The following is a 26,702-nucleotide window of genomic DNA, read 5'->3' as shown; positions in this document are numbered from 1 at the left end:
ATTGTCCTTATTTGGCTGTTCCCAAATCAAGGTGGTGCTGGAGCCATTCCTTTGTGCTACAGTAATCAAAACCCCCACAGGGCAGCAGGTCCTGCTTCCTCCTTAGCACTATCTTTTAGATGCAAGATCCTCACTCCATGCATTTATACTCCTGAGCAGATGCTGTTTTGATGGATACAAAGCAGTGGCTGAGCTGAGCTGCCTCTTGCACACGAGCAGATCATAAAGGCTGCACCAGCCAACTCTGCGTGCATCACTGTGCCAAGCCATACCGAGCTGCATCTGAAATTTAGTGAAAACTTCCTGATCACATCCAGTTTATCTTCTTAAAAATCTTAACATACCGGCAGTGAGGACAACAGAATACAGTAAAAAAGTACAACAGCTACAAACTAACAACATTTTTGTGGGTTAAAAAAAATAACAGAAAACCTTACCTATCTCAAGCAACTTCATTGGTTCCGGGCCTCTCTTTAAGGACTTTTCAATTTCATTTCAGTGGGATTTACAATTTGCTAATACCGATGTGTGATAAACTAATAAAACTTGCCTACAAGGTTACAGGCCCAATTTACTAGTAAAAACTAATTCAATTCTCTTGGGAAATGCAAATTAAATAGCATCCAAATGGTAGAAGCTGAGTACAACATTTTCTCTGCGTTGCAAAGAAAACATGGGGCTTTTGTTATTGTTTTGGTTTTTAGATAGAGCTTGAGTATGGGAAACAAAAAGTAACACAGAACTAAATAACATCATTACAGCAAACATCTGAAAGCAGAATCATATTGTAATAACAATTTACGCTCTACTGGCTTCTAGTTCCATTAATTGAAAGGTTTTATACTTCTGTACATTCATCTGCGCCCCACCTCTAAGGCAGAAAAGCATTCAAATAACGAAGAAAGGAAGATGCAGATATGCTCATTTCTGCCCTTTGTTTTTTCCTTTCCCCCCAAGACAACCAAAAACCAACAAAGCCACCTTTTACTGTCTGCTCACACATCAGTTTTCCCAAGACAGCACTGCGCTGCTGAAAGGCTGGGGAGGGAGAGCTCAGACTTCTAAACAAACTGCCTGATGCTGAAAAGTGGTGTTTCAAAAGGAGGATGCAACAGATGAGAAATGCTCTACAGCACAGTTCCCAACTCCAGTCATTTCTTTAAGAGGGTTCTTTCTATCAGAAAGGTATTTGTAGGGCTTAGAAATGGAGCAAGAGATGAAATCCTAACTTCAGTGCTTGAGAGCAACATAGAATTGCTTTCTGTAAATCTAATTGGAGATGATGGTCTATATGGAAGACAGGAATAAATGCTGACAGAGAAGATAAGTTACACGTACAACAATTTTAAAAAGTCGATAAACATTTATGAAGTGCCTATTTGCCACGATATGATGCAGCTGCTGTATCTGAGTGGAATGTGAGCTATTCAGCTGTGACGTGACTGAGAGGTTGCAGAGCATTGCAGAAGCTGACAGCAATGTTGGGGTACAGCCCCACCCCCCTAAGAATATTCACATCTGATATTCATCAGGGTACTCAAGCAAAAAGCCTATGGGATATCCTATAGGATATGACTATTCTTGCCATTCAGTAGGGCTGTACATACAGACGTTACGAAGGGGTGGCTTAGCTAGAGAGAACTGAAGCCACAGTGACAGTGCCCCCCTGTGCTGCCACCAACACCCATGGCCATGTACTGAGCCAGTAAAGCCCACACCACCAGCTTCCATCAACCCAAGACACATAAACCAAGTTTCATACGCCTGTACTTCCCAGCAACAGACACAGCTTAACTGAAGTTAACGCAGAGCAGTCTGTAAGGTCCTGGCTCCATGCAATTAACTCACAACATACCACAGTGACCTACCGTGGGGAAACAGCTACAGGTTTGGGTTGTGAATCCAGGCAAGAACAAAGATGTCCCATCAGGGACAGAAACAGAGCCATCCCATAAAAACAGAGTCTGCTTGACATGCCAAACCTCACTGCTTCCTGGGAGGATGTTTCAATTGCGCTCTGCTGAGAGGACACGAGTTCCCACACCAGGATGTGCACACACACACAAAAATGCCTCGTCCCAGTGAGAACCAGGCACAATGGCAGCTCTGCCGTGCTTTCTAATGGGGTTAAAGGATTCTGCATTGGAGAAAACTTCCTCTAGAAGAAAAAAAGAGTTTTGGCTAGCTCCAGCATCCTGACTATTAATCTTCCCAAAGCTACAGGATGAGAGAACTTGGGAACTCTGATTAAGATTTTACAACAAATTGGCTTTCACACTTAAAGTTTGTTTTATTATCTAGTTACAGCTGAGAAAGGTCAAAAAGTTTTTTTCCCAATGGGAAAGAAAAATGCTGTGGAAATCCCCATTAGAAGATGCTCAGCCACTGCTATTATGCCTGTGTTTTAAGAAATCATTTCTAGAAAGTAATTAAAACTTGACAAATGACCAGGGATTCCTGAAGCTCTCTTTCAACTGGCTTTTCTCCCTTGCAGCTCAGATACCAAGCTGTCATCGCTTCAGCCAAAGGTGAAGGCTTTTTTGTTTGCTACAATCATAAAGCTTTCACTCCATATTAAGAGTTATCAGTACCAGAAGCCCTGAATACAGATTTTAGTACAGATGAAAATTTCAAACCTATGCCTAATAAACATTTGCTTCTGAAAGACAGTATGGCAATTCAAAGCTGATAATGTAATCACAGAAGCCTTTTTCCCAGCCAATGGAAAAACCTGGATACAAGCTGTCAAAGCAGCCTCCTCAGCCACATACATGCTACTGAATGGAAAACACACCTGATCAACTGTTTGCACTCTGCTCCGAAGCTCGGAGGAAAACAGGAGATGCTGTTTGTGTATTTTATCACTCCTGAGTTGTTGTTTTATTCCAAAATAATTCTACTTACCGACATCTTACATAGCAGTACTACTCTTTTCAGGGTGTAGTTCAGAAAGAAGAGCTTTAATCTAAAGCTGTGAAACTCACAAGATAGAAATGTTGCTGGTAATACACTTCTAACAGCATCTTGGATCCCTAAAATGAGGTGTCTCTGATTCCAGGTCTATGCTTATGTGCAACTTCTCCTTTCTGCTGACGAATACCAGAAATAACAATTATCCTCACCTGCTTTGTGATGTGGTCAGAATAGCATGCAAATTTACAGAACAAATTCAGGGTTAGATACTCCTACAGTTCTTTTCAAAGTTGCTCTGTACTGCAGGAACTCATTGTCCAAGGCAGCATTCTCAACTCTGACAGTAGTCAGTAGTCTAGTTTTCAAAGGGAAGCCCAAGCAACCCTACAAAGGGAAGGTAATGTCTTTGAAAAATTCAACCCTTGGGATATTCCACCTGGTTCAACAAATCTGTAGATGTTCTTACTGCTAATACTATTACTTCATGCTTCCTTGTTAAAAAATAATGGGGAAAAAAGCCCCTGTGCTAGCCCAGGTGCACAGAAACAACTTATTTAATCTTCTGCTTTATTCATGCCTACCCACATAAGACTGTGCAGCACATCTGGGTATGGAGGTACTGTCTTCTCTTAGGGCAGGGACTCCACAGAAGATTGCGGTGATGTCCACACTGGGTTACACAGAAGTCAGTAATTTCATTGATTACACACCTGTATACATCTGCTGCTCCAATTCCCCTCAGTCTTGAATACAACTTGGTGGAACTTCAGAGGCAGTCCCTGGACCTCTGCTGGGGCTAACATTCTACAACCAAAGAAGCACATGGTTTTCACCATCTGCTCCATGCAGCATAACTGGTATAACAATCTGATACATGGCAGCTGGTGTGGGCTGACTTTCCTCATACAGGTATGACTGAATATTGCTTATGGTGAAAACCTCTTAGGCAACTTGAGTTTGGCTGTGGTCCTTGAAAACTTTCCTTACAGATCCTTTTCCTTGGCTCCAAAAAATTAGGTTGACGATCAGACAGGCTTCAGTCCCAGTAATGCCTCCCTTATAAATGTACTGGGGCACCAACACTAGTTCAATACCAGCAGTTTCTCAGTGATACGCAGGCACTAGAAAGGTAAGCTTTTATAACTGACTTGTAAGTACATCTATGCAAGCTCTCCTGAAGACAAGGAGAAGCCCTAATCCATAACACGAGCTAAGAAATACCATCAGAGAAATTAAAGTGCTGATGTATTCTAACTGTTCCTCACAGGACTGCAGAAAAAAAGAAAAAATTACTCAGAGCTGAGCAGAAAAGTCTCCTCGTGGTCATTACCTACCTCAAATTTTTCAGGCCAGGCTTACACAATGGAGAAGACTCCTTACCAGCTCTCCCTCTTGCTTAGCAAACAGCTCTTTCTACTAGAAAATAATAAAGCCTAATATATACACACACACACACACACATATATATATATATATATAAAAATCAAGACCAGAAGACAGAAACACGACGACTAAATGCTTAATAAAGCACAACAAATGAGGAGACTGAAAAACATGCATTTACTCATTATAAAGCCATCCCCCTTCAAATTCACAAAAAATGTTACCATTAATTGACAATCGTAACTCAGCTTTCTTTACAAAAAGTTTCTGAACATACCCAAATATTAATAATAGAAACACAAACCATTTTTATAACAAAAATCTAGATTTATTAAAAGCTGGAACTGGTTGAAAACAAATCCCTGACATAAGGTTCTTGTTAGCTTTAAACTGTAAGCATAAAAATACCCTAGAATTATGTTTTGGTATGGATGAAATGTACACTATATAACACATAAAAAGAGCCTTGACTTGCTGCTATTATTTTTAATTAGGGGCTCTAGCACGTATGGTTTTACCTTCCAACACCAATTCAAATTTGGGAAAAGGGAGGGTCTGACTCTTCGAGCTCATGGACTGGCAATTCCACGGCTCATGCCTCAGAGCAATAATGCATTTTACATTAGCTCTAAGCATCAGGAAATCCTGGCTTCTGGCGCCAAGAAGTTCAAAACGATAATGACACACATCTGAAAACTAGGATTCGCCGTCCGACTGCCAGTATCTATTCTATCAAACAATTCAGTCCTGCTCTGTTACAAATGGGACAGAACGTTTGCAGCAGTGCACACTGTTTCCAATTAGACTGTGTCTGGACTGCAGATAAACCCATGGAGCAATCATACAAAAAAAAAAAAAGCTTTCCTAGAAAACAGAATTGTAATGAGAAATAGGAATATTTACAGGGGCTATCAACAGCAGGCAATTACTAAGTTTGTAGTTAGTCAAATTACTTTTTCTGTCCTCTGTTTTTGAGGCAGGCCTCCAAAACCCCTGGAGGCATTACAAAGAAGTTGTACAAACATTTATTTTAATTAAGGATATACAAGGTATGCTTTGCTACTCATTTTAGTTGGAGGACAATCAGATGAAAACGCATCTTACTAATGCAACTCCCTGAAAAGGGCTTGAAATTTGAGGCTGAGTGATCTACTTTAACTCTTACCCACGGACACTGAAGATCCTTCCCAGAAGGCACAAAGACCATCAAGAATACATAGGCATACAGTGTTGTAGTTAATACAGAATCTGTTGTCTCCTAGGTTGTGTCTCTATGCAAAGCTGAGATCTACAAGCCACGTAATAAGACTCCATAAAGCTCACACTTCTGTCACTTTCTCGATCACCAGCATGCCCCGAGATGAAGGCTGCCCATTTGGAAACAATCAGATAACATGGTGTATACCAACCTATCACTGACCCTTTCATTAAAGCATTAATCATGCTTCATAAATACGTTAATAATATCACTCTTACTGGAGGTTTAGCAACAAAATTACTTGGCAAGGAACTCTTCCTGGATTTTGTGCCAGTATCTCCTTCTCAAACATAAGCTGCGCACAAAGGGTTGCACACTGATCTGGATTCTTTCTGAGTATAAACGTCATTTTCCCCCTCAAGGTAACCCATCTTTTTACTTTTTTTTTTTCCCCCTCCTAATTTAGGATTTCAGGTATTTTAATTTGTTCCTAGAAACACTGCCACCATTGCAACCCCATTTAACATTCAGCTTTCTGGCGCATTACAGGTAGAACAAAGAAATGAGTGTAACCTCCCACTGCCCCTTGAAAGCTGCAAGAAGCCAAGGTAAGACAAAAAGCTTTTGCTCCACCTATGCATAAAGTAAATTGCTCGTATTTTACAAACGGTGACTTGAGTTGGAAGCACTGAAAACAGTGTTAACAGTTTGGAAGGCAGCAACTTCAACCACGGTTCTGGGCATGTCCAAATAGCATCATGTTAAATTGAATCCTGTGTTTGAAGTACTTTCTACTAGAGAGCAAAGGTCAGTGATGCTCTATAAAACAAGTTTCCTAAATCTTTCATGAACTACAAAGAAAAGGACCCTCTTCTTTGAAAAAGGTCTTTTCTATTTTGAACCTGTGGGAGAAGTCTACTAGAAATGCAAACAGCAATAGGTTGCTCAATGCAGGCAGAGAGAGGTCATTAACCAGTGGGTAATTAAAAAAAAAAAACCAAACAACAACACAACACCTCCCAGAAGTCAAGGCAAAACAGGTACCTTGAGCTCATTTACCCAATCACCAAAAACACACACCATGAGTAATAGAACAGAGAATACTTTGGGAAGACTCAAGGTAAAAGGGAAAAAAGTGCAGAAGCAGTTTTGGTAACTGAGAAAGTTATTTTCAACATTTTAAGACTACAGGAGAAAGCATTCTTCTAGGTAATCAACACCTGAAACATCTCTAAGTAGGTCTAAATAACAATGTCTGAATGTTACAATAATTGTCATACTGTAGTCATGACAATGCATTATAGTTTTACTTTTCTGTAGCTTTTAGAACACTATTACAGATTATAACATGTATGTTAACATATTAAGAAAAAACATGCAGTTCAAGAAGGCAGACCAAAACTGCATTTTCAGCATCAATCACTTCCATTATGAGAGCAAGAACTGAACAACACAAAGCTCTATAAAGAAACCTGATCAGCCATTTTCTGATGTGGGCTTTACGACCCTCAGGGCTCCCCCTTCCAGCTCAGGATACTCTATGACTATACACATTCTTTACAAACAACAACTTACCTGCTAGAGAAGGGATGCTGCCCAACGAGGTCTCCATTCTGAAGATGATAGTCACTGAAGAAGTCTGGACTCACTGCTCCATCGGGTGCTATGAGGCCATCTATAAAAACAAGGAAGATACAGAGGCTGTAAGAAGGAGCACAATTTCAAGGCAAGCGGGCAACATACTCTGTGCTGGTTTGTGTCAGAAATTCGTGAGCAACATGGAATGTTTCTGGGAGGAATGTCAAGCAACAATAATACTGAAAAAGAGCAACTTCAGCTACAACAGAAAATTCACCGGGACTCCACAACTAGCCTACTGCCCTAGGAAACAGCTGTACCCAAGGAAAATTCTCTTACCTCTTCATCTTTTGGTCTGGAGAGACTATATCAAGAACCATACTGTCTGCCCCATCAGTGAAAGTGAGCACAGAGGAAAAAGTAATGAGAAGGGTCAAACACAGGTCTACAGTAACAGCATAAAAGCAGAGAGCAACAATGGTTTTAATTCATCAAGACTCTGCCTCTCACCACCATATCTTTTAAAACTGGTTGAAGAAAGCAAACAATCAACAGGAAAGCAGCTTCAAAATCAATTTTTTCCCCACATCCACTATTTCTGTGTCTTCCTGCTATTTATTTCCTAAAAGAGTGGTCTTTTTACATGATGTACTCACAGGAACACATACTACTGTTTCCTTTTGCTTCTTCTATATTAAAAGCATCAGCATACAAAGATGTAAACATCTGTAAGGCCAGTAGTATTCCTTAAAGCTTTACAGTCTCTCCTCGCTTCATAAAGAGAAGGAAATCAGGGGCTGACATCTTCCCTCCGTTACATCAGCGTAAATCCAGAGTCTTTGAAGTGAAGTCAGTGCACTGACCCCAGCTGAATGAGAGCCCAGCTTAACTCTTTCCTGTTCCCGTCCCCCAAACTCACTCCTTGTTAATATTAAGGGCACAGTTATTACCTGGTAATATTAGGCTCTCACTAGGTAAAACAACTTCATTAAAACAGAGCCTCTCTTGGTTTGTTTCCGTTACTGTATGAAAATGATCTGAGCTTCATAGAGCAGAAAGCAGCCCAGGAAGAACCAGGCAGAAACAGGTACATTCTGATCGACAATTTAATAGTTTACCAGAGGAGAGAGATTCCTAATGACTAGGAAGTTACAAATGCCATTCCACTTTAAAGAAAGAGAGATAAGACCCAGGGAATCACAGGCCACTCAGCTTAACCTCTGTGGTTTCAAATCTACTAAAACTGCCTGTGCAGGAAGCAGTGGAAAGTTACTTACAGACACACGGGCTTAAAGATGACGACTCAGGCATTCAAACAAATCTCCCTGTGCTTTATGAATTCACCTGATGTTTTTTGAAGATAATATAGTGACAAATGATAAAAGGAATAGAATTGACACATCTAGATTTCCAGCAGACGTTTGATGAGGTGCTACGGAGATTCATTTAGAAGATAATACCTCATGGGAAAGTGACCAAATACAATGCAACAGATTGTAAATGAAAAATGCTAGCCATGATCAGACTACATTTTAGCTGCACAAGATAGCTGTAAATGGCTATATTCTAATTGTATACATGTGCATACAGTATGTGAAAGGGTATTACTTGACAAGCAAATATATTGGTACGGATCTGTATTACTGTCTTTCAGCATGCTCAGATAGACACAAATGCTCAGTGGTAGAGTAAGAATTAAAAGGACCAAAGGAAAGGGAGGAAAGCTGAAATGGCTGTTATTAACACATGCCAAGGTTTCCTATCTGTGTATTTTTCATATCAGCATTTCTGCATGTGGAGCATTCCACAGGAAAAACAATCTAACAAGTGACTGTGTTTTAAAGAGGTGAGCTTAAAACTTAATAAGTTTATCTGCTTTCAAATATCTCATTTCCTTTCTGCTAATAAAACATGCATTGTATTTTCACTCTGAGACCAGAGTTACCACTGGTTAAAAACATCTTTACTCAACAGCGCTAAGATTCAAGCCATAGCACTCAAAGTTCTGGCTCCCATGGATTTAAATGAAAATGGAAGCACCCGGATACCATCAGCAGCAAAAAACCTGATTACAGTTAAAGGACCATCTGCTGTTATGTACATTTCAACACCAATTAGGGTTAAGTACCTTCACCGCAAAGGAGACACCGAACTCAAAGGTAACTCCAGAGATTCTACCAAGTTCTTGAGGTAGGGTTAGATCACTTTTCAAGAGATGTCTGACATCATTCCAATAGGAACTCACCTTGTCAACAGCAAACTAACACTGTCAGGGCTGAGGGCAGGTATGTACTGTGCGTGAGCTACCAGCACGGGTCACCAAAACACAAACATGTCACTTCTGACTGCACAAAAGCTATTATTTTTTCTCATTTCTGACCAACTCTGTCCTTCAGAAACCCAAATACCTACTCCAACTGGTACAACAATCCATAGCCTTTTCAGAGAAAAGTTACATCCCTTCTGGCCACACCTCACAAGTATGAATCTGGCAGTTTAGAAGCACACCATTACTGGCACTTGCTGGAGGAAACCTGAGAAGAGAATCTGCATTTTGAATATATTCCCTTAGTCTAATACTTTCTAAAACAAAAGCATTTTTCAAACATCTGCAGAACGTATCACTGGAAATCTGCCCCTCCTTACTTGTCAAGTAGCAGTTCCAACACAAAAATCTCTGTTCAGGTAAATTAAGCATGTAACATAAATGGTTAAAAACCAGGAAACTCGCTGCTAACAGTGACACTCCATTTCTAGCTCCTACTGTTTGGAAAATAAGTGGCCCTGGGAAACGAGCAAAGGTTTGCTGCCTGTAAAGCAGACACCACAACAGGCACACTGTCACATCTCTAACTCAGGAAGCCTGAAATAGACTTGATGTAATTAGAGACCCTGGTACCATACTACACATGGCTTACACTGCTCATCCTGAATGTCCGCTGCAGTGAAATAAAGCTGCAGGATTCAGAAAGGAAAAAAAAAAAAAAACTTACCACTATAGAGGCACATTGCTACATCTGATGTACGTAACCACACAGATGAATAAGAATCCTTAAGTTCTGATGTATTTTAAGAATAATTTTTGAAATGCCACTGTGATATTGCATGTTTATTTTCTCACAGTAACTACAAATAAAGCTTACAGATTTCAGTGGTTTTATTTTTCTTATTAATATTCCTGCAAATTCATCCAGAGTCAGAGTTTTGTGACTCATGCTTCATAGCAAAGGACTGGACACTTGTATGGAAAATTCAGAAGCCACACACACATACGCAGCTATGCAGGAGTTTGAAAAGGAAATAAAACCACAAGCTTGGGAGCATAAGCCAACTCCTAGCTGTTAAAGGCTATGAAGACATTAATCCAGTGGGCAAGTCATTTCATGAGATCTCCCTGCAGGGTGAGAGTGTACCTGGAAGGTTCGGCAAGAGCAACCCCTGGAGAGAGGATACTGGACTAGAGACATCAGTGGCTCAATCCAATATGCCCACTTCTATTTTCTTACTACAAAATCTTTACAGAGAGAAAGGGCAAATTCTACACGAGATCCCCCAGAGCTATGCCAGGATGCACCATTAGTGGGAGTGAGCTACTATTACTCCTTTAGAAGATGTAAAAGGAGTAATCTTCAACATGAAAATGACTCCTCTCAATTTTAATTATTAAGTAATAAAACTTTTCATACAACGATCTCAAAAAAAAATAGAATTTCCATTACAAATTCACATGCCTCTTTAGATACATGACAGCACAATTAGACAATGATTCACAGAACGATGGCTTCTGCTCAGAAACATGCATATTTGATGTGGCTTAATTGAAATCTTGCATCAAGTTCTGCAAGAAAGTTCCATTACAGAACTAAAACAAGGCAGAACAAAATGCAGCATCAAATCCCACAGCTGTACTGCTCTGAATTTAACGGTGATGAGAAAAGGTTTGTGATTGGTTAAGCAAACAAGCTATGAATGTAAGAAAGAGCTGTGAGGGAACACAGCTGGGCCACCATCCTTTAGATCAGTAATCACGCTCTGCTAGGTAGACCCGTTCACATCTCTAAGGACCTGCCACACTTTGTACTCCAACTACACGGAAAAACAGCATTCAATTCTTCATTAACACTTTAGCAAGGACAAACAAATCCCCAGCAAGCAAGCATCATCACTGCTCCCACTGACACACAGAGGCAGCTGTACCAGTTTGAGCATCCTTCCTACAGCAACAGGCCAGATCCTGGTTTCCAGTACAGAGGTAGCTATCCCAGCACTGAATGCTAATACATGCTGCTTACCTGCATTGTAGTAGAGATCAGGTCTTTCCAGAATATCTCCCTCGTGGATGTAGGGCTCGATAGGATCATCCCCATACAGATACTGCTCACTGTCATCCATCTGCCGACTCTCCACCATCTCCAGCCACTGAGAGTTGTGCCATCGAAATTTCTCACTTTGGATTTTTTTCGCCCATTCCTCATCATATTCCTGTTAGTAAAAAAAACAAAAACAAAACAAACTAAAAGTGACCACACAAGAGGTTGTGATGAAGAATAGACAAAGACCTATTTGGTTGAACAGGAAATAGCAGAGGAATTTAACATCAGCAAAAGATTCAAGTTTCAGCACTCAGTGCCTTAAATCTTTTAAGTGTGTAGAATACTTTGAGCTAAAAAGGCAATGATTTTCCAAACACTAGGCCTCATTTTGGTTTTGTACGTGCAGCAGCAGTACAATCTTCCCTTCACAGTTTGTAACTCTGTACTGTCCAGAAAATTCTCTTGCTATGAGCAAGGCAGTCCCACCATCATGGTCTCCTCGCTGGCAGTGTCAAGAAGAGCCTATTACTGCCAATTTTCAGAGGGAATGCAGGAATTAAACACAAACACTGGCCAAATACTGTTCGATCTCATTAGAATCACAGAATGGTTTGGGTTTAAAGGGACCTTTAAGATCATGTAGTTCCAACCCCCCGCTATAGGCAGGGACGCCTCCCTTTAGACCAGGTTGCTCACAGCGCCATCCAGCCTGGCCTTGAATGCTGCCAGGGAGGGGGCATCCATAACCTCTCTGAGCAACCTGTCCCAATTACTCAAGAAGAACAAAAAAGGCTGTGATAAAACCAGTTAAAAGTCTTTGTTTCACAAGCACCAGAAAAACAGGATTTATTCTCAGCTTCCTGTCAAACTTCAAAATAGATTGCTACGTTTAATATTGAACACCCACAAAACTGGCACACAACACTCTTGAATAGGTTATGGGAAGCAAAGACAAAACTAAAGCCAGAGAAGAACCTCTCCAGAACACTGAGGGAAACAGGATAATAGCTATAGGCTACTATGGAAACAAAAGGTAGTCATGAAATTTCAGGCTGGAATACAGCCTAACCGCACTCTCTGATGATGTGATATTCAATATAAAGGAATATCAGAAGGAAAAGACATAGCAGTCAGTGCAGTCAGCTGTTTAGAAGGTTCCTCTAAGCAGACCAGACTGTCTGGGCTGCTGATTACCACTGAGCAATCACAGACCTTGTAGTACTCAGATTTTCAATACTGCTGGAAAAATAGGGCACAACTAACTGTAGGCACTAATGAATATGTTAAAGCTACAGGTGTTATCAATTTAGGAAGATCCACAAATAACACACAGGACTATTACCTTTTTTAATCAAAGAACTGTGACAGAGAACAACGTTCATAACCAATGAAGTGCTTCTGTTTGTGGGAAGCAACATCCTTGTGAGGCAGGTCCCAGCACACGCACCTCACTGCCTTCTAACTTAACTCCAAAAGAGACAGAAACTGAAAATCATTTCTTACCTCAAGATAGTTAACATACACTCTAGACAGACTTCCCTCTGAGATCTAGCTGGAGCACTTTTAGGTTTTTAAAATCCGTTTTCCTTAGCCCAGAAGGGAAGGAAGATTGTTCGTACAATTAACAACGCCTTGGCTGCAGAAGTGGTAACTTCTTAAACTGCTCCAGCTAGACATGCAAAAGCAGATCTGTCTACAACCTGAGGTAAAAAAAAAAAAAAAAAAAATAGCAGTGAAGACAGAGTAAGTTGGCTTAGTAGCTCAGGTTAAGCTTCTGAAACCCCTATGGACTGAATTTGAGCTTTTAAACTTACTTTATAGTCAGGATACCTTGTCTTCACTGCTGTTAACCTGACGTGGGTACCACACTGTCTACCTAGCCTTTGCCCTTTCCACCCTTCTGACTGCTGGTAACACAAAAACCAGCTGGTTCAGTCCTTCCAACAGAAGATTCTCCAACACTGCTAACCAGCCTATCTCAAGGCTCCAAGATCCCACAGGGAATCACATTGCATTGTACAACCACAAACCATTACGCTATGGCAGTGGGTTTTAAGACTGTTTTACTTGGAAGAACAGCGAGTTTGTTTCTCCTGGCTTACAGCAGGAGGTGAACTCCTTTTTGATGAGACGTCCACGCACGCTGCAGATGTGGAGCCCTGATCAGCCTGTGGTATCATTCTCTGTTTCTCAGAATCCACCTCTGATCAGCAGTAGTTGTGATCTTTTTAATTCCCTTCTGCACCACCCTGGCACTCAAGCAGTTCTGTTCAACACCTGCTCTCATGCACAGCATCCGTGCACAGAACAAGCATCACCTGTGGGATCTACAGAGGTTCCCAGTCCCTGCTAGCCTCAAGCAAAATTCCAAGTTGCTGTCAACCGTACAGTAATGCAGTATCCTTAGGGAGGAAAACAAATCAACCAACCTCACACCTCACACCATTAGGAAAAAGAACACCTCATGCTGTTTCTGCTTCTTGATATTTCCCCCCCACACACTTCAGCTCTCAATTAAATGGAAATCCCAAAGCGTTCTCTGGGAAGGGAAGGCTCAGCATCAAAATCTACAAAATGACCCAGAAAAAAAGAAAATGAAAGCAGGAGTTTCAATGCCACACGACAAGCATCTTGGAAACATCTACTTTGCTGCATCTGCCAGAGCTAAAATGTGGACTATTATATCAGCCCTCAACAGTTGTGAATTACTTACAAGCTGTAGAGAAACACCTTGTAACTGCCAAAGATCACACTGTAGTCTTAGCAAAACTATTCCCAGAAATCACGATTGCAAAGAGGTGGAAGAAAGAAACAAGTTTTACAAACGGCAAATTAGATTAATCCATGGGAAAGCTGAATTCCTTTCACATTACCTTGTTTACTTCTAAAAGTTCCCCAAAGCAGAAAGGCCAGTAGCTAAATCTCTATTTCACATTTACCATCAGTGCACTTTGAAAACGGGTCTACCTCCCAGAAATTAAAAACCAAAGGAATCCCAAGTGGCCAACACCACTGTCCCATTTCACAGGACTGTCTGAACTGGCTGGACGTTTCCTACCAATAGGCATTAACTTAATATACTCCTGAAAAAAAAAAAAAAAAAAATCAGTTAACACCATTCAGATTGTTCTTCTTTTTTTTAATTATTTTTATTTAGACAGCAACAAGATAGAATACCCCATGCATTCTACATTTCTCTTCTTACATTAGGAGGCTTCCAACCTGCAGGTATTTCCCCTTAATCATCCATAAACTTTTGGAAAACAGGATGAGTAACTGACTGGCAAATTACTGGTTATGAGACCAAACATAGTTTCACATTACTTACAAATCCCAAGCTACCAGTTCAAACAGACAGTCTAGTTTTTGGGTCTCTAACCTGCACTTCACTAGGAATGACCAACAAGAACAAAGAGATGGCCATGCCAGAGTAGGATCAATGATGAGCTGTATCAAGGGTTTCATTCTGGCAGCAATCCTAGAAAAGGATGATTTGCAGCAATCTCGGATGATTTACGTAACCTCAACACAAAAAAGTTCATTTAAGTACTGCATGATCAAGGATTTGTCTGTAAATTTTCCACAGAAATGCGCAGAAACACCACTGGGTAAATGATTAATGGAATAACATCAGAATGGAAGAAAAGCTGTAAATGCAGGACTACAGCCAAAAGGCACAAAGAAACCAAATTAAAGAAACCAAATTAAAGAATTTTAGGGCAAAACAATTCCCTAAAACACAGTAAGGCTTCCAGTAATTATATTTTCAGCTATTAAAAGCTTTTTTTTAAAAAAAAAATAAATACCAAGTGCGCCTTCTTGAAACTAAGGAATGCCTGCAAAAATTAAACCAGAAAACTAAACATTATGGAGACAAACACAGCTTTGTCCCCTCCAGTGCTTTTGAACACCAGTCCACCAGAAAAGCAGCGGATGGAATGTGCCTATTCTCCACCCCTCACCCCAAATACAGCACGGGCAGTAACATAAAAGGAGGAATCCTGAAGGTTGATTTTATTCTCTTTGGAGCTCCCTGACATCACTGTTTTTAACATTCGGTTTCCATAAATCCAGAAGTGACATGGAAGATGTATGGCTTGACTCTGCAAGGAATGTGCCATCCTTTTTGAAGTCCTGCTTCCAACTTTGTTTACTACTGAACCATTGAAATATTATGAAGCGTTAACTGGCCTATTATCAGAGCATGTCTGTTCCCTATCAGGGGTCCCTTTTGTCACTGGTTTCCGTCACACCTTGTATCTGATTAACACACTATAGGATAACATAGAGCTACACAGATCTGCTTTGTGTTCCCTCACAGCTGATGAAAAACAGATTTTCCTTTTCACTTTAATGTGGTTGCCCTTTAATTGGGTCTGTAATAGGGTTCATTTGATGCGATTCCTCATACTAAACTAAAACTGCTATACAGTAAGTTAAACGCTCGTTATGTTTAAGGCCATGGTCAGTAAAGTGATACGTTACATTCTTCATTATTTAAACATTCCTAAAACATATAGTTTACAAGAAAGGTTAAAGCAACCATTTTTTTTAGTTAAGGAAAGATTTATCTTGTCTAGCTAACCAAAATTTAGGCACTTAATTTAAACTACGCAACTCTATAAAGCAAGGATAGAAACAGATGGTACGGATCACCTTCCATGGGTGTCTATGACACCTACCTTAGGCTAAGTAGTACCAGAGGGCAATTCAATGACAGCTCAAAAAAACCTCTAACTTCTGCTGGCACAACTCATGGTTACCTCTCTGCAAATGGGCTCATCACTAAATACCTGCTGATAGCAGACTGGTAAAAACCTACAAAATGGAATTAAAGGCAAAGTAGCAAAAAGAAGAAACATTCATGTCTCCTAAACCTAGGTGTCTACATTAAAAACGCTTTCCAAAGGATTCCTATACTGTCAACAACTGAAGAGTTCAACTCTTTTCTCCTTGAAGAAATTAGAGATGTCTCATTGGCCAACTGTTATAGAAGTAACAGAGACAATTGGTTTGGTTCAACTTCCTAGTTTTTCAATTCCAAAGAGTAAGCACCAATGCTAGAATGAAATCTGTATAGGTAAGTTTATGTGAAGACAAAAGAATCAGAACCCACGTGCCCCAACACTCCCTGTACTGTGGTCATTTGTCTCGTCCACGTGGAGTCTTTCTGCTGGGAGCTCTTTGCCACAAAAAGCTACCAGCACCAAGGCAGACTGATTTCAAGCTTCATAATGCAGAAGTTGAAAATACTAGTCAACAGTACGGCCAGCAGGCCACAGCTGCTCTACTGCCCACCTCTCTGCATTCAGGATTGTTAGAAGATAACAGAGGTACACAACAGCATGGAAATAGGGAGCCTTGACAAACAAGGTAGAAACTCTTTCCTGGAGTACAGCACTCACGAAAGGCGGACACCAGGCTGGAGTCAAAGGTTATCTGCTTTCAGAATACGGTGCTTATTCAAATAAAGCCCGTGCTAAATCCCTGTGGTCTGCTTTTCCTTGATTTTCAGAGAGCTGGTCAACATCTTGAACAGCTGGCTCCAAATCCCTGAGGATTCACAGCACATTCCTGCTTCTTATGTGAACTTCTAGCATTTGCAACGTGGAGAACTTGGGTCACAGCATTTGGCTAATAGACAAAGATGCAAGCTACTCATTAACACAGCTTTCCATCCGAGAAACATTGCCTGGCTTTCACTACAAGTATTTGGGGAAAAACAAGGAGAGCTGGAAAAAAACACAACCAAAACACCACACCTTAAAAATACCTTAAGCACATGGCCCTTAGATCACAGTGCTGTAGCTATATCTTTGTTTTTTACTTCTGCACAAAGGACAGTAATTCACTCTACATCATAAGGGAAGTAAGATGGTACAGTGGGCCTGGATTCAAAGCTGTAAAAAAAAAAAAAAAACAAAAACAAAAACCACTGAACAGGAAATCTGTCTGAAAACTGGGGAGTAGGAAAGCTCATTAGACCAAAGACTAAAGATCTGATTATGGTTAAATATCCTTTGAATAAACTAAAAAAATCATTTAATGGCAGCAAGGGAAAGCAAAGAACAGAAGACAAGAAAACTGAGCCATTAATAATTTCATCAGCTCTTGATAATACTGTCTGAAGTGAACAGAGTAAAACCTTCTTGAGTAAACTGACATTTATTTCACAAGCATCAAGAACAGATGTCCAGGACCAGAGGAAGGGCAAACTTCATTCGCTTGGGAATCCCACTGTTGACTCCAGGCTTCCAGTTGAGCCATACAACCTGTCCAGCCTTAGGTGTACAGCCACACTCAGCTAACTGCTTGGTGTTAAGACTCAGCACATGACACAAAACCAAAGCTTTTCTAAATTATCAACACAGACTTCTTTTTGACAAAAGCAGTATCTTGCTTCTACCAGCAAAAAGCCAAGACTTCCCAGAACATACTATGCTAAAGTAACACATCTGTTTCGCTTCATCAATGGCAGAGTCCAGCCAAACTGTATTAAACAAATCATCACTAGTGTAACATTTCCATAATTTCTGTGACAATTACTTTACTATAGTAAGTACATCTCCCCTAAGGCATATAAGGCATCTGATTTTCTACAGTGTTATTTCAATCACACTACATAGAGCTCATTGATGAGTGAAAGAAGCATTTGTCTCCCTAAGAAGAAATGACTATCAAATCTCTTCTCCATCATTTACTTTCTGAATTCCATTATCAGAAGAACTAACCCTGTTAGCATGTATACAAGACTGCAAACTTAAGATTCTCTCCTTGTGGATTCAACACTGATCAGAAATTTCAACAATCCTAGAGACTATGCCTGTTCAGACACTTCAGAAGACACTGGCAGCATAAGAACAGCACGCAGCTAAACATCTCAGTGTTCATAGGCTACTTTATCATATAATAGAAGCTACATTGCAGAATGTCTTTCAAGACCTGAGGGTTTTGAGAACTTTGATTCACATATTCTCTATTTGCCATCTAGGATGAGTTGCCTTTATAGCTTGTGATTTGTTTGGTACTGGAAAACAGAGTGCTACCAGCCCATAACATAGCCAAGGAAGCAGTCAAGCAGTGGTACTCCATCTTCCAGAAAATAGAGTGTTATTGTGCTTCCTGTGCCCCACACAGCCACAGTGTTAGCTATAGCTTATGCCATTTATAACACAACAACTAAATAATAAAGCTGAAAAGACCTCCACAGAAAGGTAGTTCTCCTAATAGCCAATGAACCCTGCTACAAAGCAATCTACCATCATACCAAACACTCAGTACTGCATATCTTCTCCCCCACCCCCAAACTCAGCAGAACCAAATAATTTTCTCCTTCTATTCTTCCTCAATGCCTGTGAGAAGCCTGCTTCTCACAAGCTCAGAGAGGCTCTTCCCATTGATTACCACAGCACTCCTCAGTTTTTCCTCATGCAGCAGCATGAAGATTACCTCTTCCTAGGAAGAAAGGAAAAAAAACAGCTGAGTAGATTTACTCTGAAGTTCATGTTGAATGTGAAGCTGCGTCTTAAAGCACTTATTCTTCTGGATTCCATAAAATAAAGCTTGCTGAATACTACTAACACAGTAGTATCTGCTTACTGAAAAATTAGTCCCACATTGCAAAGCTTCCCTTAACAAACATAAAAGCCCCTAAGACACCTGGAAACTGCGCTGGCCCTAAGGAGGGGAAGGAAAAAAAAAAAAAAAGGTGTTGGAAACATTGATAAATATCCAGCTTCATCCAATGGATAAACTCTTCCTACCATTTCCCTTGGAGAGGTCTCTGGAAGTGACTGATCCTGGTAATACCCCTCAGAAATGAGTACTAATGCATCTTAATTGAAATCTTGCTTTTAATGAACATTAACTGCCACTGATCAGCGAGGCACAATTGTAATCCTATACCTCTACCAAGTACAGCAGAGAGACAAGAAGAATTCCAATACAGAGAGCGTTATGTCATTTTACTTCTTACTTCAGAAGATTATTAAACCTTACAGAGAACAAGCTGCAATATGCATAATTCCACAGAGGAAGAAAATAAGTAGCTTATAGCAAAAGCAGTAACATAGGCCAATATTTTGATATTACTCTTGACTCACAGTCAAGTTCTCTTTGTAAGATTTAATTTCACAGCAGCTGCTCTACATACAAAAGGTGTGTATTTACATAATTCTAAAAGACTATTAAATGCCAGGATTTCTTCTTGTCAATAGAAGTTAATTGGATTAAACAGGGCAGGACTTTTAACAATGAAATGCAACTTTTACATAAAATCTACATCACTAAGGTAAAAGCATTGGGAAGAATGCCATGAGAAGTGTGAAAGCTTCTATAGGCAGAGATACTCAGAAGTGGACTACATTTACTACATATTGTTGTCTGTTATATAGCAATATTGCTTTAATTCTAACTTCAATATTCTTAGTTTTCCTCTCAAGTTAACAGTTTAAAATAAAGCAGCTGTCCCAAAGGTGTCTTCTGATGAATGGATAATTAGACAAACTAAGCCATGAAGCTGAAATGAAACCTATCGTAGAGTTGAGACAGTACTAAAAAGTTCACTATTATACTGCTTGGTACCCCAGCAGAAAACAGCCAGCTTTAGAACTGCCTCCCATGTTTTCTTTTTGAAAACAAAACAAAAAACAAAAATAACCAGACCCGACATCAGGCATTGTAGAAAAAGCTGAATAAAAGTCAATAAAAGCTGCTGGGTAACAGGAGCCATTTGTTTGGAGAACTATGACTTCTGAAAGCTTGACATGCTTATACACTGTGATTAATTTTATTTTTATTTAGGTTAAAAAAGCATTTCTTGAAAGTGTTCACAGTCTATAGTTAACTGTTATGAGTTTTCTAAGTATGTATGTGCTTTCTCTGGAAGTTTGGTACACCACCCTGAATAATGATTGCATGAATTCAGCTTTTACTTAAGTGATTGCACATGGAAAACGTATTCAGTTTGTAAGTATGAACATGTTGCTATCCAGTTATTATTTCACAGTTATGTCACGTAGAGATGCTCTTGAAAGATGGATGAGAAAAATCAGACCTACCGCTATAATGTCCAGGGTGTTGTCACAAACTTTGCGTATCTCAGCATTTTTATCATGCATCAGGTCTATAAGATATGCTGGAGCCTCTGGAAAGAACCTGTTAAGGATAAAAGCTGGGGTTGCTTTGCACAGTCCTATCTTCCTCCAATTACAACTTTCTTTAAGAACCACGGTGGGGAATTTTTCCTCCCTTACCACCTTTTTTTTTTTGTTTGTTTACATCACATTTTAAGATATGCCAATAATCTTCAACATTTATGAAGAAAAATTAAGTACTCTTACAAAAAATCTGCTACAAGGAAACCTGTATACATATATATCTGCATATCGATGCCTTTGGGTCTAACACCTTAATTCATCTCCATGGAATGCTTGAATATTTCAAGAACATTACTTTTGTAATCTTTCTGGAGTTCTACTATCTAAAAAGTTTCCAGTGTAAGATACCAAAGAGAGGCCTATAGTGCAAATGAGAGTATTATTACTAGATCAATTTGAATGAGAAATATTACTTGAATCTTAGCACTATAACATAACAGATATGAATGTAAATAGAATATTCTTTAACATCTAAACTCTTGGGAGTTAAAACAACATTCCAAACAGCTTTTCAGATATTCCTCAGTGCTCAACAGAAGTAAGGACATTAAGAGGTAGCCCTCGTGTTATTAGCAAAATAATCACTAACCTGCTGTCTTTACAAGGGTCCCATTCAACCTACAGTTGAGTTGTACCTTTCAGTACAACTTCACACTCATCTAATGCCCACAGAGATAGCCTCTTTCCACAGCCTTTGGATCACCTGAATAAGCTCAACATCAACATCAGAAGTGATTGAAAAAATAAGAAATGACTGTAGAGGAATTGGCATATCAACTTTTGATACAGAACTTCTAACATAATATTTTAATCAAGAAAGCAGACGAAAAATGCAAAGCAGACATTATTTATGGCATCTAGTTTGATGTAAGAAAACACACTATTAAGGTAGTTCTGTTCACTTCACTTCAGACTATGCAGCATATAAACATAACAGACAAACTTCTTGGGCTGCATCACATTTAATTAAGTTATTCCACAGACTATCATTAACAAGGCATAGAACAATTCAGATTGGACAGGAAACAAAGGCTCATCTAGCCCAATGTCACTGACCCCCTCCCATTTCAAAGCAAACCAAATCTGAATCTGTACTATTCATCCTGCACTCCACTCGACATTTTTCCTTCAGCTGAAATAAACCATTTACAAAGACATCTGAAACCAAGAAATTTATGGGCCAAATAACAGCAACAGCAAATTAACAACAGTAATTCTGTATGTTTGATCATTAAAAAGATACGAGTTTCCTTGATAATGACATCTCTGGTGGCTTGGTGGAAGACCATCTGATAAAAAACATAAATGATCTGGCAGACAAACTCATCATCTTCCTGCTGAGCTGCGAGGGAGAAAAGAATATATATAATTTAAGATCTCACATCTAGATGCTCTTGCTGCTTAGATAAAGCCCAGCTCTTACACTCAGCTAGACAGTTCAGTGGTATGCACAAAAATCCAACTCCTGACAATAGAATAGAAGAACGCTTCCTTCCCTGTTGCAGTCAAGTAGAAAAATCAGATTGCAGCACCAACTGTGAAGGTATAAAAGCCTCAAATCTATTAAACCACTAGTTCAGTATTTCCGTATCAGTATTAGAGTAATCACTCCTCCTTTCATATACAAAGACCATAACCTTATCTCACAAGACGAACAGAGCACTTGGTTACAACACAGCTACAGCAGCTAAATGTCTATGAAATACAAGGCAAAATACCATTTAAAAGCTCAATGAGGGCAGGAATGATTCCAGATTTGGCCAGCAGAGCAGCGCAAGAGTCGTCCATAGAAACAGTTCCAATCATTATCACCACTTCTAAAACAAGGTCATCTTCTGCAGAACCTGGAAGACAAAAGAAACGAAGCACTGCCTCTTAGAAATTCTTCTCCTTCTGTCAGTTGGATTTTTATTTGTAGATACAATTCTGCTTTTCACCGTTACGTTTCCCCAAACCACCAAGTCAGAGGTAGGCAGACTCTACGCTGGAAGAACAATATGTGAACACTCTCTCAGAGACACCACTTTGAAAGACTAACCAACCTTTATACAGACCTGGTTTCAGTTTATCCTTGAGGTACGGAACAAGTTTGTACTCTTTCAGCACAAGCTCCCAATCCAGATCTGGTAGGGTCAAGTTTGCAAGTGTTCCCAAGCATTCAATCACAAATTCTTCCTCTTCATCATTTGATATCTGAGCTGCCAAATCACCAACATAATCCTAACGAAAACACATCAGAAGGATGATGAGCATTAAAGGCCAACAACCTGGGGTTCTGAAGGATTCACAACTCGATCAAATCAAAACTAGTTCTCAAATGCTAAATAGACTCTTCCCCTGAAACTAAGGCTAATATGGCAGTTTCACTCGCAGTTCAAAAATGACTCCAGCATTTCAGTATTCTTCCTCAGTCTTTCACTTTTAAGGGGTATGAATAATTTATTCAGATGTTCTAGAGGAAGCTACGACTGTATATACACTGCAAGTTTCAGAAAGATTTCAGAGAATGAAGAAAGTGAATACCATACTTTGTTAGTAACAGCAGTGACGTCACCTTCCCTAAAGGTGTTGAAAAATGGCTTTTTGAAAAAAGGGTTTTCAAATACAGGAGAGTCAAGAATTTTACTTACTATCCATACTGTTTTCAAACAATTTGATATTAAATTCTTGCTTTAATTGTACATTTAATTTACTCAGTTAGGATGTTATGTTATTCCCCTCCTTTTTTTTAGCATCTAGAATATCAATACAAACCAATTAACCAAGAAAAAAAAGCTTCTATTTTGCCCACTAGCTATAAAAGCAGAGATACAGGATAACTTAATTGTTACGCACACTAGCAATTATTTTTAGTCTGCTTGTTCATTTTGGAACAGGGTTTTGTGGGATACAGCTTAAGTTCTGTTTGTTTTCTCTATAGGGAGGGATCCTCCTAAAATAAAATATAAATACTCACTAACCCATGACACCTGTAAAGGAAAACTGCAGCAGCCAGGCTTTTCCAGCAGGAAGAATCAGAGATCACAGACAACAGACAGTACTTACAATAAACAGGTTTTTAGTAGGCCCATCATGTTGTGAAATATTCCTGATCATCTTCATTAACAATGGGTCCTTAAATTTCAACGCTCTCTTCATGAGCATTTTCAAACCATTTCCTGAAAAGAAAACCTCTTAGGAAGCCTTTCAAATTCAAGTGAGAAATATACTGGCCAAAAGGAAAAGAAGAGCAAAACAGCTTTAAAATTCGAAGGAAAAAAAGTGAAGAATCTGAACAGGAACAATTTCTTCTCCCAAGCTGAAAAGATAGAACTGCTCTGCACAAGTTCCAGAGCTTCTTTAAAACAAACAATACGTACTGGTGAGACATCTGACTTTTTGTCAGAAAAATAAGGGCTTCAGGTGAGCTCAGTCACTTGTTCAGATCAAGAGAGGTTCCAGATCCAAATAATTATCTTATTATGAGTGGAGATGCAGCTGTTGGTACCAGCTCAGGAATCATTCTCTCCACCTAAAATATGTCATTACTGTTTTACAGGACGATCTACCAGACACACAATATGGGAATACACATACAGACACACAGATCTGGTAGCACAGGGCAAGCTGCACTGTCACAATTACATTCCCAAAAGATCGCTTTGCCTGTAAGTGTTATTGGCTCCAATTCTGTTTTTACATTTTTAATATAAAATTGGATCTCCCTTATCCTTCTTTTACAGAGCTACACAGAGAACTTTAAAGTGCTGTCCATAAAATCAATTGATTGCATTTTTCCCTTTTGAAGTCTAAAAACGTATTACAGTAGTCCATAGTGAAAATTCTGAGCACAAATGAAAAATTAGAGCTACTAAATAGCAGTGTGCCACACCAAGCTGCTAGAATGCAAACAATGGAACTTAAAGAGCAATTTAGAGAGCCACTAAACAAAATGCAGACATCCATACCACTGAACAATATGCTAGAATGCCAGAGATACACAACAAGAACAAAAAAGAAAGGAAAGATGCAATTAAACATCACTGTGCTATTAATTCTGTACTCATAGGTGAAACCCCAGTTAGCTGAAGGTGGATTTTAGGTATCAGGCTGAAAAAAACCTTGATCTTTTCATACAACCATAGTTTTCTAAAGTAATGTCACCTGTATTTTATAGAACTGCACGAGAGATGTGGGCACAAGTGGCTGCTCAGTGCCATCGAGACCAACACTGAGGAGGATACAGTCATATTTGCAATCTCACCCTAATCAGGAGCATATATTTATTTTAAATACACACATATATAAACATATGTACAGAAATAAGTATTTGAGTTGTTTATATTATCAGAATCTTTTCATTCCCCCCCAAACAGTAAAATCTCAGTATGTTCACCTTCACAGATAAGTTGCACATTTCTTTTGTTAGCAGCAAGGTTAATACAGAAAGAAATAAGCTCCAGGTCAACTCTCTCATCAGGACACTCAAAGAGCATTTTCATCAGCTGCCAAGAAACACAAACACATTCAAGTCATTAATTTGTCCAAAGCAAAGAGCATTGTTGTGTCAACTGTCATATTTTTAAGAACTCAGCATTTCCATAGGCACAATAAAGTTACAGAAGCCAAAGGCATGGGATGTCTACTTCTGTGATCTGGAGGTAACAGTTCTTACAGAGTGCCAAAGATGGCAGTCACTCATCACCCTGTAACCAATTCAAGTTATTTTATTGCTACCACCGAATTCTTTGGTTTTCTGATATTTAAACTTGTGAGAGAATAATTTTTATTTATTTTAACATTCAGGTAGATATAATACAAAATACAAGTTAATTCCCCAGAAAATACTAGCTGGATGTTTAATAAAATCAGGATTCCATAAACAGATCAATTAATTGCAGAATAATCTACTGCTATTTTGCTTTCAGGTTACTCTGCCTGTAGGCAAATTAGCTGCATTCCGTCTGCAGCAACGCACTTCACCTCAGCAGCTTTCACTGCTATAGCAGAACACTGCTGTATACCAAAAACTTCTCATTAGCAATCATGGGGTTTTTTTGGTCATAGGAGGCAACAACCTGAGTTGATATAAACAGACAATCTCCTACAACCCTGTTCAGACTGAAATTCCCAGATTCCTCAGGCACATAACCTTTACATTATTGTTATACACCCATCTGGTGCCTGTACAGTCCATTACATCTCAAGCTATCTCGTCTCATTTTGTTCCATAAGAATGCTTTCTTTGAAATGGCACACTGAATACATGAGCATGACTCAAATACATCTGTTTCACTTCTTTTTTCCAGTTGCAGCAGACAAGTCACACTGCTTCCCCACCATGGGACTGCAGGACATCACCCTACTTGCTACTAAAGCCTGCTCTGTTATGAGACATGGCAAGTTGCAATGCACAGCAGCGTGATGACAACACTGAGATTACTGCAAGTAGAAACAACTGAACCTAAAGATAAGTGGGGACCAAATACAATACACTGAGCTCAACTTATCTCAAATAGGCACGGGAAGGAAAAAGCTGCAAGTAAACATCACGTATTTGTGCGCTTGCCCCCTGGTGGCAAGACAGTTTGTAATACATTAAACACTAAAAAAAGTGAGCGAACAACTCACAGAAAAATATAACACTGGGAACAATAGGATTGCAGGAATTTTACTTCGAAATACTTTTATGCAGCATATCATAGGTTTATCTCTTACCAGACAGCATGCTGTCATCCCAAAGGGGCGCCAAATAAAGCCATACATATTTACGTTTCCACAATACTAATCTCTTTTTCCTGGGACTTTCATGTACTGATTTAAAAGCCATCGCTGATTTCTTCCTCCGTCTCTTAAAAGAAGTTGACTCAGATTTCCCCAGGTTCTTTTAAGAACTTATAAAGCCTCTACTTTATTAAATTTGTAAGCCTGACAGTCACACAAGAGTGAATTAAGCGGAGAAGAAAGTTGCCACTTAACAAGTGGAACACGAGTATTCCAAAATCACCCCCTGCGACTATTCTGTTACAAAACCTTTAAAAAGAGATTTGTTAAAACCCTTCAAGTAATTTGAAGGGAAACATTCTCATTACGTCCACAATACAAAATCTGTGGAAATCAGATGTTTAACAAGAAGGAATTATACTGTTAATTACTGAGCTACTTCTCCATAAAAAGGAA

General features: G+C 39.4%; 1 protein-coding gene across 1 annotated transcript in view; it reads right to left on the bottom strand.

The window, feature by feature from the left end:
- Nucleotides 1-26,702, bottom strand: part of KIFAP3 (kinesin associated protein 3) — a gene marked incomplete at both ends in the record, with an annotated part of 63,743 nt that overhangs the window by 9,560 nt on the left and 27,481 nt on the right. The window contains 8 exons of the mRNA XM_079536274.1: nucleotides 7,070-7,169; nucleotides 11,365-11,554; nucleotides 20,445-20,530; nucleotides 21,787-21,885; nucleotides 22,262-22,387; nucleotides 22,598-22,763; nucleotides 23,589-23,701; nucleotides 24,919-25,027. Of these exons, the coding sequence (XP_079392400.1) occupies nucleotides 7,070-7,169; nucleotides 11,365-11,554; nucleotides 20,445-20,530; nucleotides 21,787-21,885; nucleotides 22,262-22,387; nucleotides 22,598-22,763; nucleotides 23,589-23,701; nucleotides 24,919-25,027 (989 nt within the window). The remainder of the gene's footprint in view (nucleotides 1-7,069; nucleotides 7,170-11,364; nucleotides 11,555-20,444; nucleotides 20,531-21,786; nucleotides 21,886-22,261; nucleotides 22,388-22,597; nucleotides 22,764-23,588; nucleotides 23,702-24,918; nucleotides 25,028-26,702) is intronic.

The sequence above is a fragment of the Tetrao urogallus genome (genome assembly GCF_951394365.1).
Source record: "Tetrao urogallus genome assembly, chromosome: 5".
NCBI classification, from domain to species: domain Eukaryota; kingdom Metazoa; phylum Chordata; class Aves; order Galliformes; family Phasianidae; genus Tetrao; species Tetrao urogallus.
Note: the sequence above shows the minus strand (reverse complement) of the source record. Positions and strands in the feature narration are given on the sequence as shown.